General features: G+C 57.2%; 1 protein-coding gene across 1 annotated transcript; it reads right to left on the minus strand.

Annotated features, from left to right (window-relative positions):
- Nucleotides 1-1048: 1048 nt before the first annotated feature.
- Nucleotides 1049-25625, minus strand: LOC119100456 (membrane-bound O-acyltransferase domain-containing protein 2). The gene is made up of 12 exons (XM_037223549.1): nucleotides 25467-25625; nucleotides 20695-20792; nucleotides 10864-11009; nucleotides 10159-10236; nucleotides 9039-9124; nucleotides 8541-8658; nucleotides 6842-6977; nucleotides 5374-5509; nucleotides 4505-4707; nucleotides 2109-2306; nucleotides 1576-1726; nucleotides 1049-1218 (listed from the first exon to the last, which is right to left on the minus strand). Exons 2-12 carry the CDS (start codon nucleotides 20767-20769, stop codon nucleotides 1049-1051), a joined length of 1497 nt encoding a protein of 498 aa, XP_037079444.1. The 5' UTR covers nucleotides 20770-20792; nucleotides 25467-25625.
- Between the last annotated feature and the right edge of the window lie 210 nt (nucleotides 25626-25835).

Here is a 25835-nt window from a genome sequence, read left to right on the forward strand (position 1 = left end):
GACTGACGGTACGAGGAGTGCATAGACCCATAACAAGGGTGCAAGATCCCTCACTGTGCTTTATCTGCACCTAGCGTGAGTAATGCCCAAGTAGAAATAAACATCGACGTAGTATTTTTGCATGATCACCATACACGCAGGGAAAAACACCACGAGCGGCTCTGAAGAATCCCAGCGCTTCGAATGTCAAACCGCAAAGCTGTATTGCGTCCATGATCGGTTTATAGCAGTCTTGATGAGTGATACAAAAGTACACAAAATAAAGGCCAGAGAGCTGCAATAAAAAGCTTGAAGCTCTGACTAAAAAGGTCTCTAAACATATGCAACACTGCCAAATGACAAGTTCAAAACAGTGCACTACTCCGCAACGTTCCTTTATATGTTTTCTACCGAGGTTGGATGGGTTTCTAAAGAATGTGATTACAACCTTCACATACGAAAAGTTAAGCCAGCTTTGCCATTATCGACGTGCGTTCTACGTACTCCAGTTATAAACCATCAAACGCGATATCCGGTTGCGGGCTAAGTACAATCAGTGAGCCAGTGCCAAGTAAGACCCGCGTCGTCACATCTGTGCCTACCGCTCGCACCGAGTTGATCACAAAGAAGCGCACAAAGCAGCAAAAGATGACGTGCAGAGCCCATTCACGAAAACATGCAAAATTATGCGGAACCCGCCACATCAAACACAGCACGAAGCGTAAGATCACAGCTCCTTTAAAAAAGGAACCCACAGAGAGCTGGATTGTCTGCAAAAGTCCGAAGCGCACTAAGTACTTCACTCGGGCCCACCTACGGCTGGAACTTAACTGGATTTAGGTGCCACGCCTCACGGTGTGTTCACAATCATATCCAACACACGGACCTGGCGCGAGGCCACACCCGCGGCCTTTGGCACGGCAGCTGCTCAGCCCTCCCGCCGCTCGTCATCAGCGGGACGCTCCCAGTCCACCGACGGCCGCTCACCAGGCGGCGCTGCCGGCGTGGGCCGTCCGACCTCCGCCGGCCGGCGGGACTAGGACCCCGTCACGCGACCCCCGTGCTGACCTCACGACACTCGGAGCCCGGCGCCGGCGCCCGCCAACGCCAGCTCGCTCACCATCGGTCCTGGACCCGTGCCGTTCGAGGTCCGGTGGCGCAGGCCGGCGGCCATGACGTCACTGGCCAGGCGGCCGTTCTCCCGGTTTACGCGGCCGTTTTTCGAGCGTCGCTTTGGTGCTGTCCCGGGGTCGCCCGGCCGTTGGACAAGGTCGCGGACATCGAGGCGCCCGCCAGGTGAACCGATCGGCGTCTTCTCGGGCGGCGGCATCAGGCGCGGCAGAAGCAGGATCATCGCCACGCACACCACGTGCACTATAAAGTACAGGTCCCTGCGAGAGGGAGGGGGCGGCTTGATATCGACAGTCGGAAAACAGCGAGTCGAATCATTCATCGATCACGTTTTCAGACCACTTGAGCGACGAGAAGCAGCCACGACCGAGTGTACAAGCGCGGAACGTTCGCGTCCACCATCGCGTCCTGAGCGAGCCGCACCGACGGCAGAGCAGAAGACCCACCCACCTCAGCCCAACTCACCAGAGACGCGCAGCGAGGTGCGCATGTCAAGCAACACGAACGGTATCTGAGGTAGGCGAGGGCAGGCGCGCGTGGCCACCCAGCCGGCCAGGTGGTACAGCAGCCGGCCGGCCCTCCAGCGCTGGAAGCGCGGCCGCAGACAGCGCCGGCCCTGAAATTACCGCGAGAGGCGCTGCTGACGCACCGCGGGCCAGCGACGATCGGGCGACTGCTGACGTTACCACGCAGGCGATTAAGGACACTTCATCTGCATTAAATTATATCATCACATCCGAGTCGAAACAACAAGTGCACCTGGGAACGACAGCCTCCACCCATGGCCGAGCAGCACCGTAACTCGTAAATACACGCGCATAATTGCAATCCAGCACAGAACATGGCACCTTACAGCTGTCTGGCCAATTCTCACATCAGCCATCGTATCTGACGCATTGGTTTTCGACCACACGGACACAATCAACATCAACTTGAGGGAGAAACGCGAGGCAGAGCTAGTTCTACACCACGCCGACCGTGGCGCCACCGGCGCTCACCTCACGTCCGGCCTGTGTGCAAAGGGCGCCGACGGCAAACGTGGCGTAGTAGCAGGGGTCGAGGCCGTGCCAGAGAGCGCTCAGGGCGTAGACGGCGGCCGTGCGGTGTCGGCTGGCTCGCTCGTAGGCCACCAGGCGCAGCCACCGACCCGTGCCCACGTTCCAGCCCTCCAGCACCTCCCGGAAGCTGGAGCCGAACTGGGGGGGGGGGGGGGGGGGGCGGCGACAGGTGAGCTGGGTTGCCGGGAGCGATCACAGGGCTGACAGGTGTTCGAGTAGTGTGATATCAGTTAGCGCATGTGGTGTGATAGACATAGTCTGTAGTAGCACGTAGTATGGTACAGGCACTACAACACGGCGGTGGCTGCCAAGCCTTGGCAGTCTGAACATCATCAGGACAAAACCGAGGGCAACGGAGACAGCAGGTGCTGGCGAAGCTTTAAGACTGCGTAAACACAGACCAAAAGAGGTCAACAATAGTCGGGCATGATGTTCAGGTGTTATTGCATATCACGCATTCCTGCGAGCGTCCGTTAGAAGCAAACCAGAAGTGAGCAAAAGACTTACAGACCTACAGACACAGAAGATGAATTAGCTAGCAATGAACGGCAAATTTCCGGAAATGGAGCAATCAGATGAGGAAAAACTATTGAGCACGGGGCCCCGGCGTGTTTTAAAAGCCGACGAAAGCCACGGCAGAGGGACAAGTTGGTTAACTACTGGCAGCGTCCAATTTTGCGGTGCAAGTAAAGGACGTGCAAGCAGGTCCTTTGTGGCGCAGGACGCTCGCTTGGGACCCGGACCACCCGGACAACACGCCGAACATGAGTAACGGCCCCAGCACCCAGGCAGGCAAGCAGGAGTCGTAAAGTAGCAACCGAGCGTCGCTGCATATTCGATCCTGTCCCATGCAGCACTGTCCAATCTACCGTCGCAGATTTTCACTGCTCGGCATGGTTACGACGAGCAGCAGCAAGGGATGTGACTTTACTGGGCCTGGTCCAAAACAAGACGTCAAGGGAATGACCTGCTGGTCGTCGTGACAACAGGATGTACCGTTCAAGGAGAAGTCAGTGTTACTGTGGCAGCATTGGCGTAAAAACTGCGCGGCTTGCTGACACGAGGCCTCCAAGGCAACAACATCGCATCCCGCTTGCCTTCAGTCCGTAACAGGAACACAGCATGAGATACTACCGGCCAATCAGTGCAGTGGCTGCACCATTCCGGCCAGCAAAAACTGTCCCGCTGACGACACGCAATGAACTAAAAACATGACGCACTATCGAACTGATCTTAACACAGAAGCACTTCGATAAAGTATTGTCTCTGCATTCTCAGTGTTGCGTGTGCACTCACACTCTGACCACACCCCAGCACGCACCACATCGAGAAAACCGTGAGATGCAATACCCCGGACCCATTTACCACAGTTCGAACACACCCCTCCACGACCCGCGAATACTAGCGTTTGCATCTTCTGATTCTCGCTCGCAACGCGCCAGTCACGCGTCTGGATGGTGGTGACCTATTGACCGTGACCTGAAGACCCCGCGGTCAGCGATACGGACGACAGCATTCGTCAAGGGCCAGCAATTTATTTTCCCTTGGTAATATCTGAAACGCTGGGGGCAGTCACGTACTTAATACCGCACCCACAATGGACTTGCAAACGAGAGCGCCTCACTCCGAAATGGTGCACATCGCACGAGGCTTTCATCGGGCTTCCACAAGCCCTCCAGTGGCACATAAAGGTCCGAGGTCGGATCCCATTACCAGCCCCGCGGCTACTGATCCCGCCGACTCTGATCAGAAGCTAAAAATATCGCGAAGCGAATTACTAGAACAAAACCGAATATATTTCCGTGCCCAGACGGGCCTAGCCAATAAATGCGGTGGGTCGGGCCGGGTGCAGCGAGCCACTCTGCTCCGACTGAAGCCAGCAGTGACAAACGCGCCCGCCGTATGAACATGGGCATCGTGGGAGGCTTATGTGCCTTTCCAGGTGCTTCCTGCATGCGGGAGGCACAGAGGGAGAGGCGTCTAGTTTTGCTCTCCGTACGACGACATTAATCTTGTTCACACGCGTTCTTTACAGCTCCGAAATGTGGACAGTCTGCCCATGGACGCCCCAACCCAGTGGCTGCTTTCCAACGTATCTACGCCTAATCTGAACACACTCCACACATTGTACATTCATCCCCAAATATTGGGCACCCTCACATACCCCGCACAAGCCAACGCACACCGCTTTTGTATGCACCCTTCCCCATCGGGCCCACATCCCTTTCTCGATGCATCTATCAACTCACATCGAGGCCCCAATAACCAACGCAGTTCATGCACCCTAAAAGCCCAATAATTACCAACTCACATCAGACGCTCCGAATCATCCGTACCTCGACCTTCCAGACGTTGACGTTGGCGGCGGCCCCCCAGCGTTGGCTTCCGTCGTCACGCCGGCCGCTGTAGCCGAGCCCCGAGGCGTTGCAGACGGCCTCGGCCAGGGTCCAGGCGGCGTAGTACTTCATGCGCGCCATCATGCCCGACAGGTACATGTAGCCCCACTGGCGGCGCCACGACCAGGCGTGGTAGGCCTCCTCTGCGGCGGGGAGAGCGTCACCGGCCGGTCGGCGGCGGCGGCGCCGCTGGTCGGCCTCACTGCGCGCGGGGGCTGACGCTGGCTCGAGCTATGGGTGCGGACATGGGTGCACCGTAGGTGACGTTGATGGTAGCTGGCTGTTGTGGCGGACTATGACATTGCGAGCTCGCGGTCACGCGTGCGTGACGAGCGAATTAATTAGCGCGACATTCTTCTGCAAGACGGATAGTGGTAATCAGCATTCCAGACAGAGGCCTGATGATGTCATATCAAACCACAATGGATTACGGTCTAGCACAAAAACGTCCCACATCAGTCTGGGTGTGAGACATTCCGTCTAATGCAAGTGAAGCCCGCTTCGAAACACGTGCAATCCTCGTGCAACTAATCGGGGTACGCCATCACAATCAACAGCCAGCATTTTTGCATATTACGCACGTACATAATGTGCATGACACAGCGTTGATATGGCCATTTCACGCAACGGAAGTCAACCCTGGATAATAGCCCTAAAATCCCAGTTTGCGAGAAGCATTTGACACTATGAAGCATAACCAACTAGCTGATTTAAAAACTCTACAGCAAAGGGCTGCCCACTTATCCGTAAAAAAACACATCAGCATAAAATTATACAGTAGAGCGCGCGGTCGAGTTCTGTGACGACACCTTTGAAGAATGAGTGCGGCACCAGCGGCACCAGGAACACCACGCAGGCCGAGGTGATCATGGCCAGCACCATCTTGCGCAGGACGGCCGGCGTAGGCGACGGCGACACCAGGTTGTCGTTGTCGTCCGAGCTAGCCTGGCAGCCGGTCGGCAAAGATCAGGGCCAGGTCAGCAAAAGCGAGCCGGGCTCAGCGCACCGCCGAGGTCGGACGGGGTCAGGTCAGGACCGGTCACGCCAGGCAGAGCTATCCAGTGGGGGGTCACAGGAGGCTCGGCGGAAAACCAAAACAAGTCAGTCGAGGCTCGCTGAGATCCAACTTACGTGAGCAGATTTAGGGTATTGAGAGTCCGACGAAAATCGGTGCCAATTACCTGTTACAGACAGATACAGCCAGCGAGAGGAAAGGCCAGCGGCGCCTTTCCAGAAGACTCTGTGAATTGCGCTCCAGGGTCGGTAGGACGGCTGTGACGCTACACAACCCACTTCGTGGAGTAACAGACACCAGACAATTGTACACGGTCGCAAATGGTATCACGGCGCCAGAATGACGGCACGATCGCGACGAGCCACGATGTCCCCGGATAATGTCGAGCGGCAGATTGGTGCCAGCTTTATGAGCCGTGCCGCGCGGAAAGCGATGTGGACAGGCCATCGACACCCCAGCCTCTGAGCGCGGTCGGGTCTGGCGGCTCTGAACGCGGCCGGGTCTGGCAGCTCTGAGAGCGGCCTCAGTTTCGTCAGCAGACCATCGACACCCTGGCCTCTGAGCGCGGCCGAGCCTGGCGGCTCTGAGCGCGGCCGGGTCTGGAAGCTCTGAGCGCGGCCTCAGTTCCGTCGGCAGACTATTGACACCCTGGCCTCTGAGAGCGACCGGGTCTGGCGGCTCTGAGCGCGGCCGGGTCTGGAAGCTCTGAGCGCGGCCTCAGTTCCGTCGGCAGACTATTGACACCCTGGCCTCTGAGAGCGACCGGGTCTGGCGGCTCTGGGAGCGGCCTCAGTTCCGGGCCGACCGTCAGAGCAAGCTGACAGGTCATCGACCCGTCGACGCCCCCCCCCCCCTCCCCCACATGGCGGACCCGGGCGGGCTTCCGCCGCCGAGTCGGTCTGATTGCACCCTCCAGCTATTTTCGACGAATCCGAATCGCTTGATCAAGTCGTTAGCGCCAAGTACGAACCGTTCCACTGCGATAATGACGACCGTCATAACGCTACCGAATGCGACAGAGTTGAGCCGTATCAAAGACGAGGCACAAATGGATATGCAAATGCGACTATCTTTTAAGCGCCCAGGAACTTCAGAGCTTCTTGCTTCAAAGCTCGAAACACAATGCCAGCCAACACTTGTCATATTGTCAGAAAGTGGGCCGGATGTTTACGGGACCCCGCTCCAACGATACATATCTCAATTTGAGCGACGCAGCTGCGCTTATCATACGCCAACGGTAGCTGCAGTGCACTTCTTCTGACCTTGTCTGAGAGCGGCGTCGGTGAGAGTCCAACCTCGATGAAGTGGCGGTAGTGAGAGAAGTCTATCATTGGTCCCACGAGTACGGTCTGGAAGTTGAACGCGTACCCCGCAAACTCGACCAGGGACGGAGCTTTGCTGGAACGGGCCAATTCATCAGTCGAACACGGGCGCCGTCAGACGATGGGGCATAGCGCTGCGTAATCGGTCGATGAAGTGCATAGAACCGCTCTAAAAGCCTTTTGCAGCCTCATTTCTGTGAACCATGCGGTGGGAGGACAATGACAGGCGCCGGGAAATGTTTGGCGTGATAGCTGGCGGAGGTCCACTGGCTCAGGCGGCTCCATGCACGCCGAGGAAAACAAGAGCTATCGCTGCATCAGGTTCGCGCCCCCGATACAGCGCAGCAGCAGCGCCTGATTCCGGCACGGCCGTCGCCATCGGTCGCTTGACGTTTGCGTCACGAAACGGCAAGGGCGCGTCCAGGGCGAGGGGCAGGGGAGCCGAGCAAGGTCTTGGTCGGTCAGAACCATCGCCTTACAAGCACGTGGCCTTTGCCGCAAGGATTGCGCCGCCCTGGACAACATCACTGATGATGAAATTAGGCTTTCAGCTCGAGCACGGGATGAAGACACAGCTTATAGGTACCGGGCTGATCACCAGTGGTTCAAAAGACACGAACTTCTTCGGAATACACATAGTAATGTAATGAAGGACAAAACGTGAGAAATTTCGGCACTTAACGAAATATCTGGAAACTATCGGATATCTGCGTGCATTCGTGAAGAACCACGTTCGGTAGACACTGCGTAGGATGGGAGTACATACATCGCGTGCAACGTGCCTTTGGCGGATAGTTTATGTGACCCGATCACTCAACAGTATAGCCTCAATATAAAACACGGCTGTCAAAGACTGACGTCACATACGCGGCAAAATGATAAGCGCTGACTGCGGTCGCGTTTCGCAAAAGCACATGAAATCGTTGCATTGATCCAAGGACGACAGATCGGCCGGATCTGGGCCTTCTCGCCCCACTGACATCACCGCGGCGGCAGAGGTCACGCGAGGTGGCTGCGGCGTGGGGTCCTGGGTCCGGCATGCCACTGCGGGGATCCGGGCGGACCGGACGGGGACCTGGGGACAGGGACCCGGAGGGCTGAGGAGCCGGGAGGGGGCTGAGCGGGGACCGGAGGGACTGGGCGGGGACCTGAAGACGGGGACCCGGGGACGGGGGCCTGAGGAAGGGGACCCGGGAGAGAGGACCCGAGGAAGGGGACCTGGGGATGGGGATCCGGAGGAGGTGGCTGGGCGGGACCCGAGGAAGGGGGCCTGAGGAAGGGGACCCGGGAGAGAGGACCCGAGGGAGGGGTACTGGGGATGGGGATCCGGAGGAGGTGGCTGGGCGGGACCCGAGGAAGGGGGCCTGAGGAAGGGGACCCGGGAGAGAGGACCCGAGTGAGGGGTACTGGGGATGGGGATCCGGAGGAGGTGGCTGGGCGGGACCCGAGGAAGGGGGCCTGAGGAAGGGGACCCGGGAGAGAGGACCCGAGGGAGGGGTACTGAGATGGGGATCCAGAGGTGGCTGGGCGGGACCCGAGGAAGGGGGCCTGAGGAAGGGGACCCGGGAGAGAGGACCCGAGTGAGGGGTACTGGGGATGGGGATCCGGAGGAGGTGGCTGGGCGGGGACCCGGGCCCACCTGACGGCTATGCTTCGCAGCATCGGCTTCAGCTCCACATCGCCCGAGGCGGCCCTGCTGGCGTCGTGTAGGTTGAACGCCAGGAGGGTTGTCTTCATGGTCAGCACCATCACAGGCCCTGTGGGGCCGGAGACGTTACAGCTGCAACACGCTGGGAACCTGGCAACATGCTGGGAATCGCCACGAATGACTGCACGGAGGACCCTCTCCTGACAGTTTACGTCTGCTGCATGCACTGGATGTGGGAAACAGGCCACGAGCGGCGTGGCAGCAGTGCCGACCAATAACAGGGATGGCAACAGCGCAAAGGCGCCCGCAGTGACAGGTCATCCCAATGACGAAGACCGGGATTTCGACGTGGCGTCACTTTGACCCGACCCAGCGTCCGACGGCAGCGTGACGGAGCGACGACGCCGGGGGCGTCACGCGTGACGACCCGGCGGCGCCCCGGCGTGCTGTGACGCGTGACGGGTCACCCGGGTCACGGCCGTCACTCACCTGAGATGTCTATGTACTGTTGCGGCCTGCCCAGCCGCCAGTAGTGGATCACAGTGAGGTACGCCATAGCCGCCAGCAAACACAACCTGGCGACGGAGACAGCGGCGTCTGAGGGCAGTGTCGCAGGCTGGCAGGTCTGCTACATGATTAGCGAAGTGGACGTCAGTATATGCGTGGTTTGCCCCATGCACTTCTCCACCTTTCGTTTTCCGATCCAATAACGCAAATATCAGAAGATATGAACGCTGCTCCCGTGTACTATAAGCCACCCAGTTTACGCTAAGGGAAACATTCAATCCATAAATGCATTAGAAGTGACCGCTTTCACTTCAGTCGGAAGCTTTCACCCCTTCTAGTTGTCCATTGTGAGCAACCAATGGAGAACAATCGAAGAATCCTGTGTGATCGGCAGATTTCCACCCGGCCTTCCCCATTGGATGGAAAGCCAACGCACAACAGCTGCCCCCACCGCACATTATGCAGCTCAAACAGCCGCTGCGCCGCCGCCCGTAGTTGCAGTCAGCACATCCGGGCTTGCCATCACACACGGCCACAGTCTACAGCGCCCGACCGGGGACGATGTTTGCCGACCTAATCTCCCCGGGGCACCCAGAAACCCAGGTAAACACCGCAATCGCTGACATCCGCCTCGCGCACCGGGCCTCAGTGCAGCCGGGTGCGGCCGGGGCGCGGGTCGACCAGCAGTCGGTCGTCCGGCCCGGGTGCGCGCGCCAGCGCCCGCCGCCGCGCCCGGGGCTGACCAGCGCAAGCCACGCTCGGCACTCCAGCACCAGCCCGACCAAGGTCACACGAGCTATTCAGCGGACAGCTGGAGCGGGGGGGGGGGGGGCGGGCAGCGGATCCGGCCGAGACCGCGAGCACGTGCGGAGCCGGTCAGCACGCGGCTCGGCGCGCGCGGGGGAGGGGCGGCAGGTCAACCACGCAGGGCGCCGGCGTGGCGATGTCAAAGGCAGGCAGAACTGAGGGAGATGTGGACCAGACGGCGGCCCAGCCGCCGTCCGGGCCGCTGCGGCGGGTGGGGACGCCGCGGCGGACAGTGGGCTCGGTGGACGCCGCGACCGGGTGGACGGCCCGCCGGTGGACGGCGTGGACGCCTCACCTGTGGACGGAGTGGGCCGGGGCCAGGCGGATGACGCCGTAGTTGAGCGCCGCCTGCGCGATCACGTGCTTGGTGTCCCTGCAGCAGGAGAGGACGGCGCGGTGAGGCGGCGGAGTCGGCCGGGCCGCGCCCCCTTCTGACCGCCGCGGTGACAACAACAGGTGGGGGAGGGGGAGGGGTGACGGTAGCGGTGGAGACTGCTACTAAGCGCTACATTTTAGAGGCAGGTCAGAAACAAAGTGATTTTCCCATCGCGCCATTGGCCGTCGAATAGTAAATACTTCTGACATACTGTGGCGTGTTCCATGGCGACACGACTTCACGCATAACGGACACAAAATGACACCTGTAGTCGGCCCACCCCTAAAACACCTAACCAAACACTGGCATTTAGCACGTTAAGGACAACCCTCCAAACACCAGGTATGCAGAAGTTGCATCGAATCCAGGTCACGCACACACGCTCCGAATATCAAGCATTCCTATCGTCCATGTGATCACCCAGTCAAGCGGGGGAGGGGGGGAGGTAGCTCAGACAACCCACGGGTCTTTGAAATCACCGCAAAAACGCCTCAGTACCCGGCAACAGCACCATAAACAAGCCCGGGCGAGCAGCAGCGCCGCGCCGGACCCGCCCGTGGGAGGCTCCACTAGCGGCGCGCCGGCGGGAACGCGCCGCTCCAAGGTCACCGCAGCGTTCCGTACCGGCCGTAGCAGAGGAGCAGCACAGCCAGCCCGATGCCGGCAGCCGCCAGGTGGCGCGCCGTGGCGCCCACTCGGCCGGGCGGCAGCCTCAGACGGAACAGGCAGGCGGCCAGCAGGCCGGCCAGCTGGCCCAGTAGGAAGTTCACCTGCGGGAGGCAAGGGGACGGTGAGACACGGAGGGGAGGTGAGACGCGGGGAGCGGGTGGTGAGACACGGGGGCGGTGAAACCTATGGAGACAGTGAGACACTGGAGGACGGTGAGACAAGGGGGGCAGTGAGACACGAAGTACAGTGAGACACGGGAGAGCGGTGAGACACGGGCGACGGTGAGAAACGGGGTACCGTGAGACATGGGGTACGGTGAGACATGAGGTACAGTGAGACATGGGAACGGCGAGACACGGGAGCGGTGAGACACATAGAGACAGTAAGACACTGAGGGACGCTCAGATACGGAGGGATGGTGAGACGCAGAGAGACAATGAGACATGGAGGACAATGAGACACGGGGGACGGTGAGACACGGGGACGGTGAGACACGGGGACGGTGAGACACAGGAGACGGTGAGACACAGGGGGACGGTGAGACACAGGGGGATGTTTAGACCGGATGCGAGACAGCATCCCAGGGAGACGCGGACAGGGGCGGCACGACACAGCGCGTGACACGCACCTGGAAGAGAGGCAAGACACGAGACATTCAAAGGGGAAAGCACGGTGACCTGGTTCCATAAACAAAGTGACGACGACCTGAGCAAGATGCGAGGAGACGGTGAAACTCGCAGAGGGACATTTATCACGGGATGCGTTGGGAGACAGCCCGGCATCACTGGCATCGCTGGAATGGACATTTACGTCAGCAGGTCGCCCGAGTCATCCGCCGACCGTGGCCAGCAACGGCCCACTGATCCTTCTATTTCAAGAATCCCGCCGATGCTCAGAAATGTAGAATCAGCACTTGGTGACTGCTCAGAAGCGTGCTTACTGCCAATAGTAATTGTTTACACCGGTATCTCCCGTCTCTGGGAGAGCTTCCACAGAACAGGCGGCTACCAAGTCACGTGCGGTTCAGAGCGGCTCCCGCGCTGCCCTGTCTGATTCAGTGAGCGGCCCCGTGTTATCCTGTCCTGTTTAGAGGGCGGCTCCCCTGCTGTCCGGCCCGGTTAAGAGAGCGGCTCCCACGCTGCCCTGTCCGGTTCAGAGAGCGGCTCCCGTGGTATCCTGTCCGGTTCAGAGAGCGGCTCCCGTGGTATCCTGTCCGGTTCAGAGACCAGCTCCCGCGATATCCTGTCCGGTTCAGAGAAAGGCTCCCGTGTTATCCTATCGGCCCCTTGTTACCCTGCCTGGTTCAGATAGCGGCGACCTCCTGGGCTGCTCCGTCGCCGGTCTGGCTTCGACAGAGGCCCAGCCTTCCCTGGCGGCTTCCCGTCGGCGCCCGCGTGGCTTACCCCCGGCGGCTCTCGAGTGTGCGTGGTGCCGACGACCGCGCCGCCTCTCATCCCTCTCGTCCCAGCGATGCAACAGCGCCACACCCACCCGCTGGCCCGTGTGGACGTAAGCTGGCGCCGGCTCGTGGCTGGGCCTCACGAGCGCTCAGCGACCCCGCCGAGCCATTCCCAGCGACGTCCCGTGGGGGTCAGATGGCAGTTGCCAGGCCAGAACAGCTTTATCCCGTCCCGAACAGTCCCGAGGATCAGCCAAGGTTAGCACCTTTGCCGAATGCGATATGCAACAGTTCCAGTCTCAACAGTTCCAGTTTCAACAGCCTTATTCCACTAACCGCAATGGTGCACAGGGTGTGGGTGGATGGGCTCAGCTTGCGGGCGGCACCAGCGTTATCGGATCAGAGCTTAGGCCACGGCACGTAATGTGAGAGACGGCCATAAACAGACACCGCAATCTGGTGTCATTTAGAGCTGGCCACGACAGCCGCGCCACGCATGGTTGAGTGCGATCATCGAGCCAACCGGGTCTGTTATGTGTACGCATATATATATAATATAATATATAATATATATATATATAATATATATATAATATGCATAAGAAGTAATAGTTTTTCATGGGACAGTGCTACAAATAAGCGTCAGCCACCTGCGTCATCAAAATAGCACCAAGATGCGACACCATCTTGATTCAAAGTTGATTATGTCGTTTTGCACACACCACAGAGTAACCAACCAACTCAGGTGTTTTACCTGAGGCCGTAGAGAACAGGATGGCAACTCCGTCCCTGGCGATGGGCACGTGAGAAACGACTGTCTGCACGCGGTTATCTAAGTCGCCAGCCCAATAATCCGACGGTAACCGTCGGCAAAAACGAAGGTCAGCCATGCCCAAGCCTACGGAAAAAAAGAATCGCCACTGTTAAACCGCCGCTGATGATGTGAGGTGAGGGGGGGGGGCGTAATTGGGTCATCCTATTATGCACGATGGGTGCAGGGACCAGCAGAGATTAATCGGAAATCATACGGAAACCTAAACAAGACATGAACCTTCCATGGGTAATCGGCCGGCGTCAGATCAGGCCACGACAAATCAGATCACATCAGATCAGATGAGATCAGGACATGAGCTTTCCATGGGCATCGGCTAGCGTCAGATCAGGCCACGACAGATCAGATCAGATCAGGACATGGGCATCAGCCGGCGTCAGATCAGGCCACGTTGACAGACTCGCAGCTGACTCCCGCAAACTCGGGAATGGACACCAGCGCCCCAGAGGTGTTAACTGGTGGAAGCGGTCCGTCAAGTCCACACCGTTCTCCCCTGTCCGCTCGAGCCCGTTCCATCTTCACCTCACGTTGTTGTGCGGGCACCAAGGACGAGCACATTATTCACCCAGGGCAAACACAGCACTCACCAAGCAACAACACTCCGTCAGCGGAGCGTGGTGAGACGCATTTTCGATCCGAGACGCGAGCAATAGGGCTGCAGTGGGTAGCTTGTGCCCCGAACGGGTAAACCTCGTCACGTTTTTTTTAGTGTGCCGTACGCAGCCGTTCACTGCTGCGTTCCACAACAACCGACGAGCGCTTCACTCAGTCCTGCACGGCCGAGCGGGCGCCTAGCGCCACGGCGAGGAAGCCCAGCACTGACCCCCTGGCAGGAAGCGGGCGCGGGGGCGTAGATCCGGGCGGCCGCTGCGCCCGGCCCGCCGGTATGGACCTGTTTGTCGTCTGCCTCTGGCATTTGCTGAGCCGTATCGACTCGTGCGCTATTTCGGCGCCGCGTCTGTCACATCTGTCAACACTGACTGCCTGAGGGCTAGTGCTGCAGTGCAGGCCGCTGAGCCGACCGGAGACCGGAGCGGTTGCAACGAGCACGAAATCAGTCACCGAAGAAAACAAACAATGTGTTCGTGTCTCTCATCTGGTGCATTTTCCCTGGCGCGGGAATTCATCGCAATGTTTGGTGGATGGTGCAAAAATTAAAAATGACAGGAAACAGCACTGCCCTGCTCCCTCCGGGTACAAGAGGCTGCGCTTACATAAATTTTGTGCCTGTCAAAGCAAAAACTAGTAAGTACGTGAATCACATTTTCTGTTCGCCAAATTTCAGAGCTGAGTCGTGGCCGCGGATGGCACAGTATGCCGAGATTCACCCGTGTCTGCTGCCTGGCTGTGTCTTTCATGCAGACACAGCTGTGTTGCATCCCATCGCCGCAGCCATCGCAGATTTAACGAGGACACCTGTGAATGTGCACCGCATGAGACGCAGCAACATATGTTGCCTCCAAACACACATCCCGGGAAACGCTGCAGCTGCACCGCCGAACAATGCACCGCAACGTTCTGTTAGCCAATTGGCGCTGATAAAACAGCCTCAAAGTGCACAAAGCACAAAGCCAGCTGTGGAAGACGACGTAAACAGACGGACATTCTTCACTGAACGGCGATCTCCGAGCCTGGATTTAAACGGTCGTTATGTGCTCACGAATGTTGAAAGAACAGCGCCGAAGTATGAACGTCGCTATTCATCAGAAATACCAGCGGATCTGTGGAGTGATTGAGCCAAGGGCAGCACGTATCATTGCACTCCCCATGCCGAGCGCCGCACGTGTCGACATACCGACAAATGCGGTGCTCCTATGACAGACTCAGTAGGACACCGCATGTGTCGACATACCGACAAATGAGGTGCTCCTACGACAGACTCGGTAGGACACCGCACGTGTCGACATACCTACAAATGCGGTGCTCCTATGACAGGACACCGCATGTGTCGACATACCGACAAATGCGGTGCTCCTATGACAGACTCAGTAGGACACCGCATGTGTCGCCATACCGACAAATGCGGTGCTCCTATGACAGACTCAGTAGGACACCGCACGTGTCGACATACCCACAAATGCGGTGCTCCTATGACAGACGTATTCGGACACCGCACGTGTCGACATACCGACAAATGCGGTGCTCCTGTGACAGACTCAGTAGGACACCGCATGTGTCGACATACCGACACATGCGGTGCTCCTATGACCGGACACCGCATGTGTCGACATACCGACAAATGCGGTGCTCCTATGACAGACGTATTCGGACACCGCATGTGTCGACATACCGACACATGCGGTGCTCCTACGACAGAGTTATTCGGACAATGCATGCGGCCATCTTCGTCGGAAGGCTGCTAACAAGCATGACAGAGTCCAGCAATGATTTGTCACCACGTGCCTGGTATGTCGCGCGCAGTGCACCTCTCACTGACACCGGCTGCCCACGCGGACGTGCGGCCAGCCGCTCCCGGGCGCACGCGGTGATGACCGGGGGTCACGAGATCCGGACGGCGGGAGGCTCGCCCGCCTCGGAGCTGACACACAGGACGTGTCTATCTTGCCGCAGCATGCCGTCGCGACCACCGGCACCGAATCATCTCCAACCGCTGCTCAGCAACGGGACGGGCCCCATGGGTCTGCACTCGATCATGGCCAAGCATGCGATATTGGCGACATAAGAACGTTGTGGATGATTGCGGCGTCATCAATGCTGGATGCTGCAGCGGGGATATTTCGTGGCCCCTCAAAGCGAGCGTGACGATACAAGCGTTGCACACCACTTCAGGGTACACAGAAAAGGGGCGCAACGCGGGGATAACGCGTGATTTGCAACGATGTCTTACTAAGCACGTGTCCAGAACGATGCAGATGGGCCGAGACATCATTTGTTATACCAAGCACTACAGTATCAAGCAGGTTGTTTCACACAATAGCATCCAGAATGTCACAAGGATCTTCCACTTCTCTTAAATCAACCATGAAATGCCTTGTGCGTTGTGGAATGAACCAGACGATAACAAACAGAAGAGTGATGTACTGCCATCATGAACACGGCGCTCAAGCATGACTAATGGAACCGAACACCTCGGGGACCCATACCAATGGGTTCGATCAGTGCGTTGAGAGGCCCACCTCACAAGGGAATTTAGCGGACAGAGACCCACCGGCGTAGGGTTTCCGCACCAATCTCACGAGCCCATTGCTTGGAAATTGGTTGGCCCGCGGATCTGGGCCTGGCAATCCAACGGACGAGATCGACGTATTCCTAACAGTTTACGACTTCGGGGGCTAGAGCCGAACCATCGCGAAAAACACATGCGCTTGTGAGGATGTCGGTGATAACGAAGTGAAAAGTCCGCGCGGTTTGGTCCAGCCCAGCGGCGCGTCGAGGGAAGTCCTCCCAGCGACGGCAGGTGGCAGACGAGAGCGGGCCTGTCCAGGGACTAGTGTCCTGGCCCCCTGCCCAGCTCCGGAGACGAATGGGTCACCACGACGTTCGATTACGGACTCCAGGCGGCCACTGAGGCGCGTCGTAAGGACTGGCGACGCAGCTCCGCCCTGGTCCTCTGCCCAGCTCCGGAGTCGAGGGGATCACCGCGCGCGTCACCGCGGTCTCCGATTACCGACTCCAGGCGGCCGCTGAGGCGCGTCGTAAGGAGGAGGCAGCACTCCGAGCTGGTGGCGATCGCTCGGCTTGCGGAGCCAGCCAACCATAACTGATCCGGCGCCGAGCTGGCGGTCGTATGAGCGACTCGCGCAACAACACGTGGTGAGTGAGACGGTGTGGTGTTCCAACGACAAGCGTGGGCCACACGCCACGGGCCACATGAGCGACTCGCGCAACAACACGTGGTGAGTGAGACGGTGTGGTGTTCCAGCGACAAGCGTGGGCCACACGCCGCGGGGCCGCACGAGCGACTCGCGCAACAACACGTGGTGAGTGAGACGGTGTGGTGTTCCAGCGACAAGCGTGGGCCACACGCCACGGGCCACATGAGGGACTCGCGCAACAACACGTGGTGAGTGAGACGGGGCGGTGTTCCAGTAACAAGCGTGGGCCACACGCCACGGGGCCGCACGAGCGACTCGCGCAACAACACGTGCTGAATGAGACGGTGTGGCGTTCCAGTGACAAGCTGGGCCACACGCCACGGGCCGCACGAGCGACTCACGCAACAATACGTGGTGAGTGAGAAGGATCGGTGTTCCAGTGACAAGCTGGACTACACGCCACGGGCCGCACGAGCGACACACGTGGTGAGTGAGACGGAGCGGTGTTCCAGTGACAAGCGTGGGCCACACGCCACGGGCCGCATGCAGTATCGTGCGCGGACGCTGGAGGAGGCATTTATGCTAGATGTCGGCTGCTGACTTTTCATTGTAACGTGTGTATGCTTGGTGTCGCCCCGTGTCATAACGCTGTATGGCACATAACGTCGCTCAAAGTCCCGTCTGACGAACAGGACCGAGGCCAACGAGTGTCCTAAAGGCTGCGTTGTTCGCGACCGCTGACGCATGTCAGCTGGCAGTGAGCTCCATCCACTAGATGCGCGAACCATGTACGACCGGTGCTAAAACTCAGTCCTGACACGCGGCAGCTGCAGCAGCTCGACGGCCACTGCTCGACTGGCACGAGTGGACACGTCGGAGCGGCGGACTGCACACACAGTATGCACTCCCACAGCATCTCCAGCGCCTGGATAGCTGTAAAGATATTACGAAAAGATATCACGAATAAGTTTTTATTACATATATATATATATATATATATATATATATATATATATATATATATATATATATATATATTAAACACTATGTATATTTTACATATCTTATACATATAAATACAACTTTGCATAATGCATAAATGTCTAAATGATGTAATTTATATAATATAATAATAAATAAAAAATATATATAATAAGAATAATAATATATATATATATATATATATATATATATATATATATATAATAATAATATAATAAAATAAAAAATAAAATAAAAAATATATATATAATAACATATATAAAAAGAATAAATAAAAAAAATGCATAAAATGTCTATTTTTAACTTGTTATATTTTAAAATTAACCAAAGGAAGATATTACGCGTGACTGCAATATCGCGTACACGCATAAGGTCGTCAATTTTGCGCCACCTTATTTCGCGCGGCGCGAGTGTCACTCGGCCACGGTTCGTGGTATTTCATGTGATTCGGGCGTCAACGTTCAAAACCATTTGAACTCGTCGCATCTGAGTCACGTTACAGCTCCCCCAACCGACAAACAGTATCGCACATGGGAAATACAAGTGCCCGGATCAGGAGTTTAGTTTCTTTAAGAAGACGATGTCGTATCCTAGTGAGTCCAGTGATGTCGTAGCAGCGACGTACGATGATGGAGATGTGCCCTTCCCATGGAAGGACGAATTGATGGTGACACCCAGAATCTTGACGATCTGTGAGGGCTTCATTTCATTGCATTTCGGCTTGATTTGATTTCAACGGTCGGATTTTAGCCGGCAGGATCAAATTAGGACAATTCATTTCTTGAGGGGTTTTCAGACTCGTTTTTCAGGGTTGTCAGACTGCTGGAGGGGTTTTCAGACTCGTTTATCAGGGTTTTCGGACTCGTTTGTCAGGGTTTTCACACTCGTTTGTCAGTCACTTGCTACCAGTCACTTCCTACCACCAATTTTTCCTACACTTCTTTTGAGCTCAAGGATGTTCAGTGGTAAGTCGACATCAAGAGATGGGACGTTATCAACGTATATAATGATCTTTTCGTACGGCGCATGTTTCGTAGTCACTGAATGTTTTGGGGACCACCACATCCGACTCGTGGCGTGGTCAGCGTTCGTCAAACCACCGCCTGCGGAAAATATGTGGAGACGCCCTCCACTTTTACCAAACTGGGGCTTTGCCTAAGACAGTGGCCTGTAAAAATGGCATTGTTTGGGTCGTAACCTTTCATCAAACACTTCTTATATCAAGGTAATTACTTCACAACCTATTGTCTTTCCCATTCACTGACTTGTGGTCCCACACCACGTCTACCAGAGCAGAATTTTGAGTGATAAATCAAGCTGTACACTTGGGCTGGAGCACTGCGTTTTAAATACAACACGCGCTGTCACAGATTTAGATATACTGCAGATGTTCCTTGCGTAATCAGAGGGATCTCAGGCACATTACACGTGTCGTGACTCCTGTTATCATTGACTGTCCAACAGCATTGTTTTTACTCATCTAAAAAAACGTGGTTAGATGGGACTAAACAAACTAAACTTGCGAACACAGAAACATCATGCTCCCCAAGACCCTCACTTATTCTGCGCTCAGGCATATTCCGAACCGTCAGCATTCAAGACTTTACTTTATTCAGAACTGGTGTTAGAGTTCCTGTTGCGTACTTGGGGCTAAGGGACCAAGGTGTACCAGGACTAAGAACTACTGAAGAAGTGGACCCCAGACTCCCGACTTGCGAGACTGTAGCTTATTCGAGGCCCAGGCTTTACCAAAAGCATCCGTATTCAAGCTCACTACTAACTCAACATGCATAGCTCTGAAAAAATGAGACCGCCACCGCCGAGTTTTTTGGAAACTTGGACCTAGTCGCGGCTCGGGGGAGTATTTGGGCACCAGATTGACGCTCGGACTCATCCAGCACTACAACTTATTTGAGATGAATGTTCAACCAGGGCTCAGACTTATTTTTAATTAATCGGGGCTTATTCGTGGCTCAGACGCATTCGGGATTAAGACAATCTCGAAACCCACATCGGTTCCAAACGCGAACTTTATTAAGATTTGCAGTTATTTGAGATTTAGGCTCCATGAGTCGAGACTCACGCCTATTCAATATTGCAGATTAGTCCCCAAATTGCCGACTATCTTTTGACAATTCATCACGTCTTGGAGACGCTTACTTCAGATTTGACATGTTCATCCGAAGCTTTCTTATAACTGGTCACACAGTTGCTCTCCACCACTTGTGGAGTACCGGTAGTGTAATGATTAAGGCGTCTGCGTTAACCACTGCGCGTCTGGGAAACGAGAGGTACGGGGTTCGATTCCCCGCGGTGCCCACCCCTTCTGCCAGGGTGAGAGGCAGGCGACGCCATATAGCCTCAGCAGCTGAGTGCGTCGTAAAGCCCCAATGACATGACACATGACAGCTCTCCACCACTTGTAAACCGGTCCCCCCCCCCCCCCCCAGGGCAGGAACACCATCCCCCCGGCGGTCGATCCTCCCCCCCCCCCCTCCCCCCCCCCCCCAAGAAGACGCGAAGCATCACGGCTGTGTGTCGCCGTCCCGTCGCAGAGTGGGCGGGGCCTGCGGCGGCAGGGACACCGCCCCGTCGCAGAGTTGGGCCCGGGGCCTGCGGCGGGCCGGGACACCGTCCCGTCGCAGAGTGGTCGGGGGCCTGCGGGTGGCCGGGACACCGTCCCGTCGCAGAGTGAGCCGGGGGCCTGCGGCGGCCGGGACACCGTCCCGTCTCGGAGTGAACCGTGGGGTCCGCGGCGGCCGGGACACCGCACCTACCTGATCCACTGGCATGCCGGCCCACGCCGCCAGTCCGGAAAAGAACAGACTGCCCGGGTACACCGCGTCCGCCATGGCGGTCAGGTGAGGCCGGACCTCTGGAAACAAGAGGCGCGGGTCAGTGGCGCAGAGGGGACACGGGGACGCGTCGCTGCGGAGCCATTACTGCGCAGACCCTCGCTCTCTCGCTCCAGACGGAGAGATCTGAAGGGAGCTGGTGTGTTTGCATTCAACGCGAACGTCAAACGTCTGCACTATGCATCAGATGCAAACACCACGAAATCGATCGCAGCATATTATCACTCGCGGGAAATGATTCGCTACTTGTGCGCAGCTCCATTTCGCAGTCAGCGATACAACCAGATGGTTCTGCATTGAAAAACTGTCTTGCAATGAGAGTGCGGCCTTCTTGCTAAAGATAATGTGTAAGAGCACTAGAATGTCAGTAATTATCTACTAATTTTTCTTTTTTTCCTGCGAGATGACTGCTTTCTCCTCTCTCGGCCCCTGCCTGCTGGCGTCTGGTTTAGTCCCGCCCCGAGGTGGCCGGCCTGTCGCCATGTGTTCGGGCCAGGGGCTGTCCCGGCTGGTGTCTGGTTCAGTTCCGCCCCGAAGTGGCCGGCCTGTCGCCATGTGTTCGGGCCAGGGGCTGTCCCGGCTGGTGTCTGGTTCAGTCCCGCCCCGAAGTGGCCGGCCTGTCGCCATGTGTTCGGGCCAGGGCTGTCCCGGCTGGTGTCTGGTTCAGTTCCGCCCCGAGGTGACTGGCCTGTCGCCATGTGTTCGGGCCAGGGGCTGTCCCGGCTGGTGTCTGGTTCAGTCCCGCCCCGAAGTGGCCGGCCTGTCGCCATGTGTTCGGGCGGCCAGGGGCTGTCCCGGCTGGCGTCTGGTTCAGTTGAGCTCTCCAACAGACGCGGGGACGGGGCAGTGCACTGGTCATTTGTCCCAGTGACCGCTGGAAGCGCCCAATGCAGACGGGCGTGTTCCCTACCGCGAACGGAACTGAACTGAGCCGAACAAAACTCAAATCAAATGACAACTGCTGTGATGCTGAACCGCACCAGACCGGTGAAGCCAGCGATCCGCATTTGAACCAAGCAAGACTAAACCAACCTTACATGATCACGTGTGATGCTCAACCGATCGCGATCGACGCAGGCTGAATCCAACTGAACAGACTAAACTGGACTGGACGCAGTCCTGCGCTTGAAGATGGCGTCGACGTGTATTTATCGCGTGGCACGCAGAAGACTGGAAGCAACATCCTCGATCGACAGAGAACGACGCCCAATCGTTATAAGGAATGATGCCAGACACGACATCCGAAGTGGATGGGAGCAGCATCCATTGACACGTCCCCGACCACATCCCAGCCTGTCAACAGCGACACTACCGGAAACTCCGTCTGTTTGCATCGGACAGCGGATGTTTGAATCCGAACGAGACGGCTTTCTGGGCGGCGCGGGTCACATCCGAAATGCCAGAATGAAATCGTGGGCGGACTGTTGGTTTGACCAGGAGCCAGCATGCAGGATCTCATCACGTGCCAGAGCAAGAGACGTCACGTCTGCGAGACGCCACGCCCGTCCGGAACTGACCGACCTCGTTACCGGGATTGCCGGCACTCAAAATTCATTTTGGAGCCACAGACGCAACACGTAGTAATTTACCGCATCTCTTCCATGTTTACCGTATCACTCTATTTGCCACCCGCTTGTAAATATCAAACTGCGAAAAATCAAATGATATCGTATACAAGCGATTGAACGCAACAGGTTGAGTGGGTTAGATAGTTGGGAGAAAGATCGTCAAAGACAGGGATATTGCAATATACAAATTACATCGCTATGTATGAATAAATGTACGTACATGCATGGCTATATCGCTATATATATATATATATATATATATATATATATATATATATATATCGCACCGGACGGTGAGCGAAAGATCATGCGCAACGTTCGCAAGGAAGTTCTACTGGGTAAAGACCATCAGTTACAAGTGCAATTACATGCTGAAATAAAGTCCCCCGCCAAAAAAAAGGGAGAGGGATGGCGGAATGGAGGCAAGAAACGTACCGAGCCATGAAAGGCGCGAGTCCTAAAAACGGTGGCGGTGGCGGCGGCACTTCTTGCTGATGCACATCAGATTGCCAATGATCGTACCCTTCCCACCATTTAATTGTGTACCCCGTAGCCAAATGCGAGGGCCTTGTTCCGCACCGATTCTGTGAAACTGCGCACGAGAAGCCATCGATCTTGGATTACGGACCATTAATGGGCGGACTTTGTGGGTATTACCCGGCCAGTACGGTCTCTATCCGCATTGAGAAGTCAACAATGCGGTGCCTAATGACCACGTCCGAAGCTTCGCTATTGGTGCATTCCCACCAGTGCCGCCTGCGACAACAGTTAAGTTTCAAGTCCTAACTGAAATACTAATGCGTCCACATAGCCATTATCCGCAAGACCCGCACAAACTGCTTTAGCCCAACTTTGAGAAGGGTGGCCAAATCCCAAGAGAAACCCGTTTGTTGGCGTATGTCGGTGGTAGGTCGAGGTATTTCCCAACGTTCAGCCCCGTCCCCTCCCCCCCCCCCCCCCCCTCCCCCGCCACAATCCTTCCGCCAAACTGCGCTTCTGCCCTTTATCATGAAAAACGGCATCATGAAGTACCTTTATTACGCACGACTTTTATCATGTACCACCTGCATCCAGGAACGTCTTTCTCATCCCGTTCAATCTTTCTCTGGTAGGGTCTTAATTATATCCTGCTTACCATCTTTATCAAAACAACCTGTAACCCGGTAAATGTCCCGACACTTTCTAAGTGTATCACCACGTTACAGTTAGTCCGCACCATTCCGGTGTCGAAGCACCATTACAACCCTCGTCTGCCAAGGTACACCTGTTGCACCAACGGATCGATCAACCCTAGCCTGTCCCCGTACACCTGTTGCACCAACGGCTCGCCGGAACCCGAACATTACCGTGTTGAAGCAGCATTGCAGCCCTGGCCTGTCGCAGTGCATCTGCTCCGCCCACGGATCGCCGAAACGACGGCAAAAACCGCCGGAGTTTTAGCGGACACGGGAACCGCCGGCCCGCCCGTCACAAATAAGAGGGGCGCGGCGCTCGCGGCGCCCCACGGCCGGGCGTGTGTGCGATTACTGTTGCCTTCGTCCCGTGATAAGACACTGCGTGACCGTGGGCCCATCCAGGCACACATTCTGAACCAGGGCATGTTGCCACGTTAGTCACCTGACGTCAGTCTTGGAACACAAGTCAACGTGAACAACGGCGAGAATGAGCCGACCACTCAGCCGCATTAATAAACCCCATTTATTACATGTCAACAAATAGTGTGTGTTGTGTTTGTGAGGGAGACCACGATGGAGGCGGCCGGCAAGACCTGCTGCAGCGGCGGCATCACTATCGACAAGAACCTCGCTGCAATCACACCCACCACCGAGCGCCCATTGCCAACCCAAACAGCACATCGTTGGTTCAGCGGGGCCGAGCCCCGACCGAACACCGGCCGACGGCACGGCGTTCGGCCCCACCACCTGCCTTCCCCGCCCCCTGCAGAGGTCGCCAGGGGTCACCCGAGACCCGGGGAAGATGGCGGGGGGGGGGGGGGCACGCCTGACAGGCAGGGCCCAATGACGGGAGGGGGGGGGGCGACCTCGCGGGAAGAAGCGCGGGCGAAAGTGCCGGCGCCGCAAGCGACGTGGGCCGGCACAGTGGCGGGAAAGTGGGCGTGCACGCCCAGCTGAACGGGGTGAGGAGCTGAGAAACCAGACCGCCACCCGCTCTGAGAGTGAACACGCCGCTCAAGCCCAGGGTGTGGTCGCGTACAGCTGTGAGCAAACTGCGGCGGCAACCGCAGGGCATGGGTTCAAACAGCCGTCAACTTGGATCCGCCCGCCGCAGTAACGGCGGGGCTGATTCAGCGCCGCTGTACTGGGACCGGGCCAGCGATGCCCGGAGGCTTGAGGCGGCTCCTCCACGGCGGACCATCCTCCGCTTCTGCCGCCCGCGGCGTGGCCCAATGGATCACCGTCGGGTCGGCCGTCAGCCAGTGTAGCGCGAGACGGCGCCGGTGTCACGCGTCCCGTCACACAGGTAGGGGCCAACGCCCCCGGCCCGCCGCGCCGTAAGCGTCACGGTGCGGTTTTACCCCCCCCCCCCCCCCCCCTCCACCCGCGACGGCGCGACGTGGGGGGGGGGGGCGGCAGGTGGGAGAGGGGTGCCCGCTTCCCCAACGGGAGCGGCCGTGTGGACTTAAGTGGTACGTTTTAGACCGCAGGGCAGTGGAGCGCGCACATTTTGATCCTCGAAGTCTGTCCACCCGGCACTGAATACGGTTGTCTGGTAAGTGGGTGCGAACGATTTCCCCCAACTGCAAGCGGCGAGAAAACACGTCAGGCGACGCAGTCACCATGTAGCTCCCCTCCGTTTTGTACCGTACTGCTATTAGCCAGGGCGTATAATCGTGGGAAAGCGCAACAGACAATATAACCTTTTGTCCAAAGACCTTGACCGCCCCGATGACCGCTCCCACTGCGACTGCGTATCGCAACACTACATACACGACACAGATGCACGAATGCGGCAGAGGATCACGAGCTGGAGTGACCCGTGACCGTCGCAGACCGCGATCTGTACGTAGAAAGACCCCCAACGAACCGCCGAGCCGTCGCTTATATCAAGGATTAGAGCGACGCACACCGCTACACCGGCACCGAGGTCGGTGCTGTTACCACTTACATTTGTGTTCCTAAGCAGCGGCGATATCAGGCGCTCTCCAAATCGCCAGTGCCATACGCCAAACAGCCGCCCCAATCGTCACAGCACGCCGCATGAACTGCGAGGCGCGCACGAGACCCCGGCTCGCGCGCCCCGCACCACGCCCTCTCCCGCCGGCCCCTCCCGACTGCGTCCGAGCGCAGTCAGACGGTTCTAGGTGGCGGAAACTCGCCCGATGTCACGTGGTCGGGCCGCCAGCCAATCAGGAGGCGCGCTGCCGGTGGCGTCGGGACGCGCGTTGCGAGCCGGTACCTGTCTCGTGCGCTGCAGCGCGCCAAAACCAGAGGTCCGGTCGCGCCGCTACCGTGGCGAAATTGTGCGCTGGAGGTC

This window comes from Pollicipes pollicipes, unplaced genomic scaffold, assembly GCF_011947565.3.
Source record: "Pollicipes pollicipes isolate AB1234 unplaced genomic scaffold, Ppol_2.1 Scaffold_4881;HRSCAF=5763_pilon_pilon_pilon, whole genome shotgun sequence".
In the NCBI taxonomy this organism is placed as follows: Eukaryota; Metazoa; Arthropoda; class Thecostraca; order Pollicipedomorpha; family Pollicipedidae; genus Pollicipes; species Pollicipes pollicipes.

Bases quoted from the DNA above. Each gene is read 5' to 3' on its own strand.
- LOC119100456 (XM_037223549.1), bottom strand. From the start codon at position 20,769: ATGGCGGACGCGGTGTACCCGGGCAGTCTGTTCTTTTCCGGACTGGCG. The intron at 10,237-10,863 runs GTACGGAACGCT...CTCCTGCTGCAG, and splicing joins CTGCTCCTCTGCTACGGCCG to GGACACCAAGCACGTGATCG. The intron at 9,125-10,158 runs GTGAGGCGTCCA...CTCCGTCGCCAG, and splicing joins CCGGCCCACTCCGTCCACAG to GTTGTGTTTGCTGGCGGCTA.